This window comes from Gavia stellata, chromosome 2 (genome assembly GCF_030936135.1).
Source record: "Gavia stellata isolate bGavSte3 chromosome 2, bGavSte3.hap2, whole genome shotgun sequence".
Lineage (NCBI taxonomy): Eukaryota > Metazoa > Chordata > Aves > Gaviiformes > Gaviidae > Gavia > Gavia stellata.
In genome coordinates this window covers 76,186,642-76,200,727 of record NC_082595.1, presented here as the reverse complement: position 1 = coordinate 76,200,727, position 14,086 = coordinate 76,186,642, and the positions used below count along the sequence as shown (strand labels likewise).

Sequence of the window (14,086 nt, the reverse complement as noted above, 5' to 3'; positions counted from 1 at the left end):
ACTAGCAATGTTGCTACCAACACTCCCCTCCCTCCCCAGTATCAATAACATGATATAAAAAGTCAGAACTTTGTGTTAAAGATGATCTACATGCAAAAATTTAACCAAGTCATTTAATAAAACCATTTTATTAAAAAATGACTTAGTAATGATTGGAATTTTACATAGAAAATTCAGAAATTACAAAAAATGGCATTATATAATAAATATAACCTGAATATATGAGAACAGTTAGACAAATTTGGTAGTAAGGTCTACAGAAAACCTATGCAGAAGAGAGATCAGCTGTTCCTGAGTTAATTATTTCTGTTGATGTTTTTCTGAGATAACATGATTGTAGTGTAGAATATTCTCTTTCTACCTGGCCTTTGTGCTAGGTATGTCTCTTCTATCCATTTCATGACACTGATGTTACACATGCCTTCTCCTGACACAGTTAAAAGGCTCTCCAAATGCCTGAGAAAGAAAGTATCTGATTCCTAAAAGAAGTACTCCAAATGAAAAGCGGTGTACTGTGAGCAGCCTACAGGTCTCTCTCTTTTGAGACATCAGCAAGTCTCAAAAATTTAGGGAGCGATGACAAGAGAGTGAGGGTGAAAGCACGCAAAGGAAAAGTGAGAAAGAAAAGGATAAGGGGGGAAGAGAGTGAGCACACAAGAAAGCAAGAGTGACAGGTAGCATGAAGGGTGTGTGAGAGCGTAAACAAAGGGCGCAAGCGAGCGTAAGCCTCTGCAAGCCCTTCCATTCCTATGGCATACCTACCAGCTCTGTGCTACCGAGCCTCTCGGAGCCCAAGCCACAGCTGCACAAGTCAGACAGTGCCACACGGCAACAGTGACAGTCGGTCTGGAGCCCAAGTTGGGGCAAAAGCGTCTTCTCTGATTGACTGAAGCGGCCAGCCAGCACCTATCTCATCTACCAAAGCCCCTCAGGACACCTTCCTTGTCTTTCTGCCAAAGAGTCACTGCCAGATCTCCACGGTCTGTATTTGGATATTATATTTTAGAAGAAATTTCCTACATATAGGCTAGGCTGTTCTATCAAAGTGCATCTTTCCTCTATACATATAACCTTTTATGTAAATGATTCCTTCATAAGGCTTTACAATATATCTGAAATGCTTGAAATCTGTATCTAATATATATTAAATGAAAATATTTTCTCAGTATTTACATATGAAACATATAAAAATACGATCATTGTAAGATTACTTCTTCGATTTCATCTTCTAAAGAACCAAGGGTCTTAACTTCTGGCTTGCTTGTAGTGTGTTGCAAACGATGTCTGGTTAGGTTTCTTCCTTCACCGAAAAGCTCATTGTTTTCTTTTACTTTGACTTTACTGTTTTTATCGACGAGAAGGGTATTACTAGAGTCCCAATCTTTGTCAAAAGGTGTTGTATGGTTATTTTTAGAAAGAAGGATGGTACTAGCACTGCTTCCAAAGAGCTGTTCCATCAAATTTGACTTCTTTTCATTCTTATTATTGAAATCTGCATTTTCCTTAACATTTTCTTCTAAGTTGTCACTTTTTTGAGTAAGCCAACTTGGTCTTCCTGATCCTTTCCCAAAGGAAGGCACATAGCTACCAAATGTTAACTCACTACTTAAATCTACGGTCCTTAGATTTCGTTGCTTCTGCCCTTGTGCTCTTGTGGCATCATCCTGGCTGTCATCTACAGGAAATCCATTAGTAACCTTCCTGGGAATCTCAAAGAATTGATTGGTTTTTTCTTTTTTCTCCAGGGAATCAGATTTTCTTGCTGTATTTATGAGTGGTGCTTGGAAAGCAGGTTTCATGTTCGTTACATTTTGAGTTTCTCTATCAATTTCTTGCATTTTAGCAAGCAGGAACTCTCTTTTTCGCCGCTCTTCCAGCATTTCAGTGCTTTCTCTCTCTACTTCAGGTTTGTGGATTTCTGTCTCCATCTTTGTTTTATCTTCTTTATCCAATAAAAAGCTGCTTTCTTTTTTCATTTTCCCATATGCTTCCCTTTCCCACTCTGCAGGAAATTTTTAAACATTATTTAAAATGTTTTAGTTTTAAAATGCCTTTAAAAGAGTATTTTGAATATAATGCAAGCAAAAGCCATGGAGTTTTTAATATGCCCTTCTACGCATAGTCTGGCTTTCCTATTGCAAAAATAAATTCTTGAAAAATTACAACTAAATTCACACCAGATTCTCTGCTAAGATATAAAGGTATACTGTCACCTTCCAAAGACATTAGGACATTACCCACGTTTTAGAATTTTCAGAGGAATTTCATTTCTGTCAATTGCCTTCCTATTTCCTGGGTCTGAATGAAAATGAATACAACATCACTGATTCTAATAGTTCTGACTTGCACAGTACTTTATTTTTCTTTGTCAGCACCACTGACATTAGGATGGTTCTGGGATATATGGGGTTTTTTTGTGTTGCCTGTTTTTTTCCATAAAGGGAACTACTCCTGTGAAGCTATCAGGCCACAAAGTCATAGCAGTCATTACCAGTTTCATGCTGTGAACGATTTAAAATACACTGCATCTGCTGCATACAGAAAACACCTTTACCCAAGTGTTTTGTGCATCACCACATGAACTCAATAAGAGTGTTTGTGCAAATACCAAATGTCAGTTTGCACAGCTATAAGGGAACACCAAAGGTGCAAAACAGTAATAAACTTCTAGATAGAACCTGCAAATACTTCTGTGTACATGAAAAAAGGAAGCTTCCCAAATATTTCTCTCCTCAAAATTTTTTCTATCAAGACAATAGACGTGTGTTTGGCCAGAAGTTGAATACGACTACTTGGCCCCTTCAACATACTGGCATTCCCCTTTGAACACTTTATTCAAATTTCTGACTGCTGTTTTCAAAAAGTTCCACATTACCTATTGTATTTCAGATCAAGCTTACAGAAATAACTGCAACAGTTCAGTTAAATATATTAAATGTATTTTTTTTCAATAGCATATTGTTACACCAAGTTAAGTATGGAGCTACTTTTCTGTATGTAAGGTGGGGAAAATATCAGCTTATATTGTAAGATGGGAAAGGAGGTCAGAATCATCTTACTTGGAGACACAACAGAGCAGATTCTTGGCTTGTGTAAGTTTGCAGTGATGCCAGTGGAGGTAGGAGATTTTACACAGAATTTACCTCTGAAAGCAACTATAGATTTTCATTATTCTTCCTTGTCATCTAGACTGAGTGTTTCTGTTCATTAACTATAATCACTGAAAGAGTATTTTAACATGATAGGATGCAGTCCATCTAGAATACTTTAGAATATTAATAGACTTATGAATATAAGTCATTAAGGTGGTGTGAAAACCAAATTAATAAAAAAGCAGTATTAAAATACAATGATAGAAACTGACATTTCTCAAATATCCACACCAAATGATTCAGATAACCACAAGTGAAGAGAAACTACAATTTCAAATGATACAAGTGAAGTAGATATGTACTGAAAAAAACAGTGCATATTAAGGAAAGCAGATTTGTTCTATAATAGTAAAAATCTACTGCCTACCTCAATACCATCTAGCAAGTCAGAGATAACATTGGCATTTACCTGCTATGTCATCCTTGTTTTGTAAAGCAAAATCTCTCGGGCTTCAATATTTTTTAGTGGATGGCATTTTTCGTTGCTGCATGCTTAATCACAGTTGAATACAGGATACAGATTACTCTATATCCTATATTTCTTTCTGATTCTCTTTGCATAATATAACTGAAAATAATTTTCCACTGTAGTGATCTCTGCAAAATCGTTTCGCTCTTCTCACAAGAAACTAGCGGCCTCACTCGATTAGTATTCTACGGTGTATTTTCCAGCCTTCAGCTGCCTGTTTCCTTACCATCATGCAGTTTTTGAGCTCTCTCCTCCAAAGCCTGTATTTCCTGAAAACCTTTCAGTTTCTCTTCCCTTTCACTGTCTTGGTCTTGTCTTAGGAGGTCTGCTTGCTCTTTCCATCCTTTGTCTTGAGTTTCTTTTTCCTGAAATAAATTAATACAAAGCTGAAACTGATGGGGAAAAATAATCAATAAACCAACCAAACAAAATCATATGAACTTCTATGTCATTCTGAAATCACATTCTTACTGCTAAACATAAAAATGAGCGAGTCATCTAAACCAAACCAGCTTTGACAACCCTTTAGGTTTGGCCCTAAAATCTTATCACCTCTAACATAGTTTTATGCACCTGAAACAAAATGGATAGACAACTCTATTCTGTATTTACACATTTCAGGAAAGTTGCAGCTTCAATGTCATAAAGCAGAATTATCACTGTGTTAGGGTAGTTCTCTTTAGAAGTCAGAAGTCATCTTTTACAAGAACTTTAATAGCAGGCCAGACCCCACCACCTTATTCTTTTAACGAGCAAGCAATTAGTTACCCTCTATTTCCACAATCTGATCTTTTTACTCAGGTGAGTGGGTTGTAGATTCAGACAGTTTCACCATGGTACTTAAAGTTATGGAGTATGAAGTAACAAACAGTGAAAGAGAAAGGTTTAACCTTGGCTGAAAAATTCAGCTAGTGAGTATACATACACATTTAAAAGGAAAGAACCTGCAGAAAAGATATTAATGTCAGCAGTAAAGATCACTAACACAGAAAAGTAGTGGCAATGTAGTGAAGAGAAAGCCAGCGTAATCCAACATGTGGATGTTAATTTTGTAGCTTGCTTATTTTAGGGTAAAATAAGCTTCTAGATTAAAATACAGTTCTAAGAGAAATAAGAGAAACAGTTACTACTTAATGACCAAAGAAAATATGACTATTAGCCAAAACAACTGCAACTATTTTAATTTCATGTACAAGATTATCATTATCGTATTTTAAAAAAATAAACTTCATAAAGAGATGGTGGCCAAGCATTTAAAGTGCTTGACTTGGAAAACTGATGAAAGCACAGACTACCCAAATCTAACTTATGTTACTTAAAACAACAGCCATACACAAACTAGGGAGGCGGTAAGATGATACACAGTTGGACTCCATGAGCTGCACTTGTACCAACTGCAAGGTTCTGTAACTCACACACTGAAGTATATGCTGGAAGAATGCATACATTAAACTACATCCGTATTTACAGAAAGAATTTTGGAACAGAGAACATATGAATGAAACAGTCATGAAAAAGCTTCAGTCCTACCAGGAAGCCAGTCAAAACCATCATCAGAGCATTACTTCTGACAAACAGTCCTAGCCTTATGTAATCAGAATTTGTACAATTTGTACCAGAATCTGTGTCATTCTGATTTGTAACACCTTACAAATCTCGTTGATTTTAGCCTGAGGTCACAGAAGTATTAGCAATACTTCTAATGGCATTATTTTATAATAAAAAGGAAAATGGAAAAACAAACAAAAAAATCCAACTATATTCACAAAGCTGGAAAAACGACAGAAGAAATACCAGCAATATGACAATAAGGGGAAGTGTTAGATTTATGCATTGTGAAATAAATTTGGAAAGTAAAAGAAACCATAATTAAGACCAAAGCAAAAAAAGAGACAAGGCAGCCAGCACTGTTACAACAGATTGCTCAAATAAGCATAAGGAATAAAGAAAAGGGGAGAAAACCAAAATGAAGTCTTAAAAACTTCAAAGAAATGACAGAAAAAGAAACAAATTGAGCTAATGGTTATCAGTAAGACATAGAATATGATGAACTAAGTGTCACAAAAATGGAGTATGATATTTCTGGAATGGCAGAGTTTCTCTTAAAGATCAGAATGTTTTCTAAATTATATTGTCTATATATTTATATTTGTATATTTACACATATTTTCTAAAATATAGCCTCTGCATTAAACATTCAGTCTGACAGGTGAGTTATCTGGAGCAAGTCTCAAATTTTTATGGAACTCACTGTTTTAGGAAGAATCCCTTCTTTCTTGTTTACTGCATTACCACAGACAAGTTCTGATTCTGGAAGAAATTCTACTGGTGAGAAGTATCCACTGGTCTGTACACCTTTTGTGAGCTGTGCTCCTTTTTTAATATTTTGGTTGTTGGCTGTAGAAAATACAAATTAATTAAATTATGTTTTCACTTGAAAATATCCCACTATATACCCATGTCTCATTTTTAATGATTTGCAGCAAACATAAAAGACTGTATTGGAGCCAATGGAAGTGGAAAGTATTGACAAGTTTTAAATAGTTGTTTTCTGCATCTGTAAAAGCTAATAAAAAAAATTGCATGCAAAACTTCTACTAAAAAAAAAATACCCCCCCACCTTAAAGCTACTTATAAAGTCATTACATTATACTGAATATTTGTTAAAAAATCCTCACAAAATATCTCGCTCATCTTACTGCTTGTCACAGAAGCTACATGTAGAGAAGCAAGCTCATAAAATTAAAATTCACTTATTTGCATCTTTGAAACACATACACTTATCTCTATGAAATGTAAAAATCTGAACCTAAAATGGAAAAATAGAATATCTATAATAAAATGAGCAGCAGACAAACTGTTTGAAATGCTGGCATTAAATATTTAAAACAGTCCCATAAATTCCTGCTTCTTCTGACAGGTAGATTCTATTGATTCAGTGAAAATAGTCTAAGTACACACAGAGACACACACATATAGACACGTATTTATGCAGGTAGCATAAGGCTTGAGGCTACCTTGTCACGCCAGAAGAAATCACTGCACTGATACTTTTAGAAGATTATGTTCTGGGACATATGTACTCTTTGAGGGGAAAAAAGATTGAAGCTTCTCTGACAGACAGTAAATTTTAATTAGTAAAAAATAAATAAAAAACATTACCAAAATATTCCTAGCAGTGAAGTTACATATTTCTAGAGCCTCTGTAATTTATTGTCATGTAGACATTACCTATGATCTATTAGAGAATTTACTAAACAATCTTCCCCTCCTCCTTCACCTAGGAACATCTGGTATGAAAGGAGTTAAGAATGCTGTTAGATGAAGTTCTGGATTTGGGTTCTGCTGCAGTTACAGAATAGTCAAACAAACAATGTGCCCTTCTTTGCAACCATCGCTGTGTTGAAAGCAGTGCAAAAAAGTAAACGTTCTTGAAAACGCAGTGGTAGGGTCAAACACTGAATGGCATGAATGATATAACCTAGCAGAGTAATTTAAAAGTGACGCTATTATTTTTTTGCCTTTATTGCTTTATATAAGTTACCTCTTTTTCTTTGTATAATATCCATGTCTTTTCTTGGTGATAGCTTCAACATACGATTAGCATATATATTTTTTGCTTCAAGTTCTCTTTCTTTTTCCTGTGCATGAAAGAGGTAGATATAACAATGAGTTACTAACATTTCATTTACTAGTCATTAGCAAAGCTGTAAATTAAATTAAAAATACATGTTGTAAATAAAAACAGAGTAAAGTAATCAATAGCTACATCCAATGTTTCAAGGAGAACAATCACATTCCTAACTTTGCTTATGCTATAAGAAAGCAGGTAGAACTTTCCCCCCAAAAAAACTCATTAGCAAAATATTCAAGGGGGGAAAAAAGAAGGCACATCTCTGCGGTGAAAATTAAACTAAATGCTAATGCTTCCATAAACTTGAATAAGACTTAATAATGTACGTATAGACTGCACAACTGAATTTTCAGAGTTAAATATTTCAATGCTAGCAATGTTACTTGTCAAAGGGCATGTCAGCACCACGGAGCAGAGGCCCACTGCATCACAGAGGTAGAGACACATTCTTCTTTCATGACTTTTATTGAATAAAATACAGAAATGAACAGTGAGTTATCAGAAATCATCTGATAATGAAGATATTTTCAAATATTAAACTCTCCACTAACAAATCAGACTTAAAACACTTACTCTGAACAAATAAGTTTTTGAGTTACTAATGCTACTGCTACTTGCTTGATAGCTAGTATGGTGGTAAACTGGTGCATCTCCATTATAAAAGTATGTTTGAGACTTGGGGTTTCAAGGAAATTCTCCTAGAAACTAAGTACTTCAGCTCAAGTCTTATTTATTTTTTTTCTTCTAAAGATAAACTGACTAGGTAGAACATAACAGTATTTTCAGTCCCTAAATTTAGAATCTGGGCAACAACAGGGAGGGGGTATGCAAATAAACGTTTGCACAAATTTAGCAACACACGTGGATATCACAAATACATGAATTCTTTACACAAACCTACTGTAATGCAAGTACATTAATAACAAAGTACTGTATATACCTGCAGATTTAATTTTAAAAATCAAGCCTTCAAAACCTAATTTTCCAGTAGATCTTGTGGTTTAATCGTAATGCTTGGCTATGTACTTGATCTTGCTTTTCACAGAATCGCAGAATGATAGGGGGTGGAAGGGACCTCTGGAGATCATCTAGTCCAACCCCCCCCCCCCCCCCAACAGGTTCACCTAGAGCAGGCTGCACAGGAATGTGTTCAGGCGAGTGTCTTAACTAGTGCTAACAATAATGATTAACGTGGAGACATTCCTGTTATAAACAGTGTAGGGTCAGAGCACAGAACATTTCAACTTAAAGCAGGAAAAGAACTCACATGTGGTATATGATTAAGTACCTATCAGAGAATGCAATCACTGTTAAACTACTCAAACCTCATTACAGATACTTCCAAAGATAAAATGCCAGAACATGGTTAGCAACTTGTATTGCTTCACATTTTACCTTCAACTTCTGATTTAGTTGATGAAGCTCTTCTTGGAGAGCTCTGTTTTCTTCTTGAGCCTCATATACCTTTTTTTTCTTTGAATGTAACTCTCGTTGAAAACTGCTACCACTTAATTCAAGATTTTTTTCCAGATCCTTCAATTAAAACAAAGTAATATTTTTTTAATAACTGAAGTACTCCTTTTATGGTCAAATTACTTAAGTAAAATTACAATAAAGCAGCATCTTAGATTCAGATATTGGCTCCACCATTGCCGTAATGCTGAATACATTTAAACCCTTAATCCTAACGTTGAGGGGGGAGACAGAGCACCTGCAGATGCTCTAGCTCATCCTTCTGGAGTATTGAGAGGTGATTTGAGGACATAATGGGAACATACACTACCTTCTGCAAGGCTCTTGACACAGTGGACCTCCAGATCTCTGAAGGCAAAAACTAATTTCAAACTGTTAAGAAATAGAATACCTCCCTGAAAGTGCAGGATTAGAAGGAAGAAGAAATAATTTTTAACGTTTCTACTAGAAACAATTTTGTGATTGTGATTTAATTTACATACTCTCGCCTTGCAATAGCTGTGTTAAGTGAACCTGTGATGATGAGAGAAGGAAAAAAGTAGAAGAAAATCCCTTACATTTTAGAGCATGATTCATTTTAACATTATCCAGTACTACAAATGCTGAAATACCTGATCATAATACCACAGATGCCAGATGGTGACACTACAGGGTGAAGTGATTTGGCTAACTCAGCAGTTTATATCTTGGTATTTTGGGATTTATTTTATGAAAGCTTAGTTTCCAGCTTAATCCTTTGGATTTCCAGATCTATTATCTCTGTAATGTAATTTAGGTTTAATTACTAATATAGACACCAAAATTTAACACCATTTTAATTACCAACATAATTTCAGCCAAAAATAGTACTGCATACAACTACCAACAGCTTAATAGTGTTAACACAATTATTTTAAAATAAGATGAGTTTTCAGACATGTTTACAAAAATGTAAACATTTTTTCTGAACACAATTAAAATATATTGCTCAAAGTTCTTAAAATGGATACCTGTAAAATGTTCTAAAGCTCATTTTGGTATTAAAAAGACTGCTGTAATTTTGTTCAGCTCAGCTCTTAGACATGCAGAATAGCGGACAATCAAACACTGCATGAATGCAGTTCACAAAACTGAAAAAGAATTACTATACATATGTTTTTTAGAATTTTAGTATAAAGTTCCCTAAGTACCCAGAAAATTTTTAACAAATGCTTCCCCTCCAAGAAGATAAATTAGATTGCATAAAGTTGTATTATAGCTGCATGCATTTCTGAAATGTTATTACTAGTTATAAAAACACTTAAAAGCACAAGTCCACAGTATATATTCTGACAAAATATACTTAATTTGTAAACAGAAATCTGAATGCACAACTACCAAGTATGTAACTATATAATCACATTGGAAATAATTTACTTCATGCTACTTAGGTGTAAAAGAAAAAGAATGATTTTCTATTTGCTCCACAACTGTGAAAAAATACAATTCATGCTCATTATGGTAAGAAATATCTGTACCAGAATTTCTTATGAAAAGAAAGTTATCTCACCTTAATTCTTTTTTCACTGTCCTCTAGCCTACTCTCTGCATAGGCTAGTTTCTTTGCCAGGTCATCTCTTTCGGCCAGGTGCTTATCTGCAGACAGCTTTTTTAGTTTCTGCAAGACAGTTTTTGTTCTGTACAGTTCATCTTCCGAATCTTTCAGCCGCCTCTCAGTTGCACGTTCTCTCTCTTGAGATTTTCTTAGGCGCTCCCTTAATATTCTAATCTCATTGTTGTGCCGAGCAAGGAGCTGAGATATTTCATTCTCTGTATCTTCAAACTTATTCAAGGCTTTCTCCTGCCTGTGCTGAAGCCTCTTCAGTGCCCTGTTTTCCTTCTGCAGCTCATCTAGTTTGATGTGGAGTTCAGTCAGTTCATTTCGGAGCTCATTGATTTTCAGCAGCCTAGCAGAAAGAACTCTTTTTGTAACGAGATCTATATCTTTTGCAGGAGAATCCCTAGTGAGGCTCTGAGAACGGAAACCCCACCGTGTCCCTCTTTTGCTTGGTGCATATTTGGAACCCAATTTCTTTGTGGCTAAGAGAGGAAAAATAAAAAGCATGTTTACTATAAGACAATGCAATTTGCCTATTCAGACATCCTTCTTGGAATAAAGCTCTGCCTGAAACAATTTTACAACACTTAGCAGAGACTGCAGCTTTCAAACCAGACAATAAAAGGCATATATATGATACACATGCTCCTTTTGATAGATAAAAAATGGAGATTTATGTTTGTGATCTACTGTAAGAGGTAATATTTGCAGCCATCAATATAGGACCGTTGTAAAGTAAGCATCTGCAAATCATATCAGAAATTACAGACATAATTTGTTAATATTTGACGATGTTTATTAAAACGTTTTAGAAAAACTGTACTCTTATGCATACAATATTATCAAATGCTTTTAAAATGGCAACAATTAGCTGAGCGTTAGCTAGTTATGTATTATGCAAGATGTAATTCTCTCAGACAAATGCAGTAGTATTTTCAAATCCAGCTGACATGCCTACAGACAAAACAGCAGATTTCAAAGGCTCAATGTAAAAAGCCTCCAAAGCAAAATTATAAATCCCATGAAAATTCAGTTCTCCCCTGAATAATTTATTCTTGTACCACAAGTTATTTTCCACACAGTGTCCTTATTTGATTACTAGTGTGCATCACTCGCATTCCTATTTGATATTATTATTTTATTATCATTACCATAGATAAAAGCTAAACATTTTGCTTCTATCTTATTTGCCTCTCAAGCCACACTCAAAGCATGAAGCGTATAATCCACCAAAAATACCTCTTAAAACAACTGAATATATAGACAGTACATAATTCATTAAGGTACATCAGTGTTCGGAAGAAACATACTGAATAGCAGCTTATAAGTCAAGCTTGAAAGCTGGGATACAGCAATAGTACAGTTACCTATACACAGACAGCAAGTGTGCGTGACAGCAAATTCTTCCTCCCCTTTGGTGCTTACCATGTTTCTATTCTACAGAGAATATTTTACAGCAAAAATAACAGCTTTAAAATATTTTATTATAATTTCCTCTAAACATTTTGCACAAATACTAATTCATTTTCTGCTTGATGCTCATTTTTCCCCACAGCTTGGCCAAACAAAAGAAGGATTTTTTTTTCCTTTACAAAGAACACTTACGTCACATTCAGGTGTGAAAAGATTATCTAATACATGCGCTGCAGGAATGATGCCACTCCTATCAGCAACTAAGGGAATTCCCATTAACTCTGGACTTCCAGCCCCTTCAAGAATTTCTCCACATTTAGGGCAGAACAGAAAATTCCAATACCAACGTTGCACTTTTGACCATATAGTCAAATTGGGGAACAGCGTCTTTCAAGAACATGACATTCACAATACCTTCATGTAATAATTCTGTTCAATTCTGGCTATGTAATCAAAGAACTAGTCATTCATTTGCCCACTCCAAATTAAACGGCATGGTGGAACTGCAGTTCTTGTTTCCCAGAAAGCTAACCCATGACTGCTATAGAGAAGATGCCACTTCTGAACACACAGAAGTTCAGCAAAACACCAGTTGCACCAGGACACCAACACTGTCAAGGATCTGAAGAGATACACTCCCTTGGCAACTTCAATATTTACGGTCAGATCTTCTGGCACACTCTAGTTCATAATGTTGACCAAATGATTCACACAGTATCAGGAACTTACGAATGAAATAAAGCACTTTCTTGAGAAAGGCAGGATATGCTCTGCCTTCACCAGAAAAGGTGTGCAATTACTTAGAACAAGCTGTCAAAAGTGTGGCAGAGAGGCTTCACATCCCTACTTCAGCCCAGGACCTGTATAACCATTATCTCCCTTTTTGTAGGGATCTCAACCAAGAGAGCAGCTTATGTAGGTGAGGTGTGCGTGAGAGAGCTCAAAGTGGAGATATTTCATCTTAAAGTGGAGATATTTTATCCCCAACGAAGGACCAGGAAAAACTTTCTTTTGAATTTCCACATGCACCTAACTTTCACCAAACACGATTTCTCTCTCTTGCCACATAAGTGGTCTGTCATTTGTTTGTTTTTTCAAAGTACCCAGTATTACACTGTAAAGCTTAGTCAACTAGACTTCCACAAGAGAGATATCTTTAGGGGTATTTTGTCAGAGAAATTTTAACAATTGCCTCTCTTTTACTGACTGCATAGTAAGGACTTGCCTTGAGTCCTTGGCCTTGAGTCTTTTTGTCAAAGACTTTTTGTCAAATACAAAAAGAGAACTTCAGCATGATTCAACAAAAGGCTAGTGTAAGAGCCATGTTCACTTGTTAAGAAAAATATGGATAATTCTGAAAATCACAAATCCTCCTTATGCAGAAACAGGTTAATTTCAGTTTTCAACAGAGCAATTACAGTCTACCTGCCATCTGTAGCATAATTCACATGAACCTTATTTGCAGATTCTCATAATGGTAGTTTCCCGCTTTTATTTCAGCTTTCAAAGACAATTAACTCTTCAGAGCAGTTACAAAGCAGCAATTTCTGCTATCTACCTACCTTGGTAGTGCACAAGGCTGTTTGAAGTTTGTGTTTTGTGATCTCTTTTTTCTTGGCTTGTAGATGGATAGCTTAGTGTTGGTGACTGGCCAGATGAATGAGATGCATTATCTTCATCTGAATAGTAGGAGTCACTATTTTTATCCCCATCTGATCTCCTGTCGTGTTCAGAATCTGGGCTTCTTACTCTTTCTCCCATTTTTCAGATTTAACTGCTTTCCAGATTTTTCTCAAAGACTGTTCATTTTGACACAAAGGACCTTTCAGTTGTCACAATGGCAGCAGCTGGATTATTTCCTTGGATTTATCATTTTCATCTCCAAAGCATGAGATCTTTGTAGTTCAGTTCAGCAAGCAGTAGTTATCATTCAGAATGCATTTTTTTTCTGTAACAATTTAGAGAGAGGAAAAAAGTGAGAATGGTTTTGCTGTTTAGTTAAGAAAGAAAGGTAAAAAAACCTGTAAAATTATTCAGGATTCCTATAACCTTATGCCATGTGCTGTGCTACATTAGCCTTATTATTTATATTAAATGGGACACTCAATAGTTTGAGGCACTTCATCCCCAAAAGAGAAATCAGAAAATTAACACAGCTAAATCTAGAGTAAGAAATTACTCCCAGGTTAGAGAGAGGAAAAGAAACATTTGGAAAACAAAAAAAAGACAAGTGAAAGCTTGACGCTATTCAGGAAAATAATTTAAACATATTTTAAAACTTTTTAACCAAATAAATGAACAACTTATTCATGTGACTAGAATTGAGATATTTGTAAAATATGACTAAATCTTCCATATCTCAATTTCTG

General features: G+C 35.4%; 1 protein-coding gene across 1 annotated transcript; it reads right to left on the bottom strand.

Annotated features, from left to right (window-relative positions):
- Positions 1 to 1,169: 1,169 nt before the first annotated feature.
- LCA5 (lebercilin LCA5) lies at positions 1,170 to 13,478 on the bottom strand. Its single transcript, XM_009820161.2, has 7 exons — positions 13,280 to 13,478; positions 10,257 to 10,786; positions 8,651 to 8,788; positions 7,166 to 7,262; positions 5,873 to 6,018; positions 3,848 to 3,986; positions 1,170 to 2,002 (listed from the first exon to the last, which is right to left on the bottom strand). The coding sequence occupies exons 1-7, from the start codon at positions 13,476 to 13,478 to the stop codon at positions 1,197 to 1,199; spliced, it is 2,055 nt and encodes a 684-aa protein (XP_009818463.2). The 3' UTR covers positions 1,170 to 1,196.
- Positions 13,479 to 14,086: the final 608 nt, after the last annotated feature.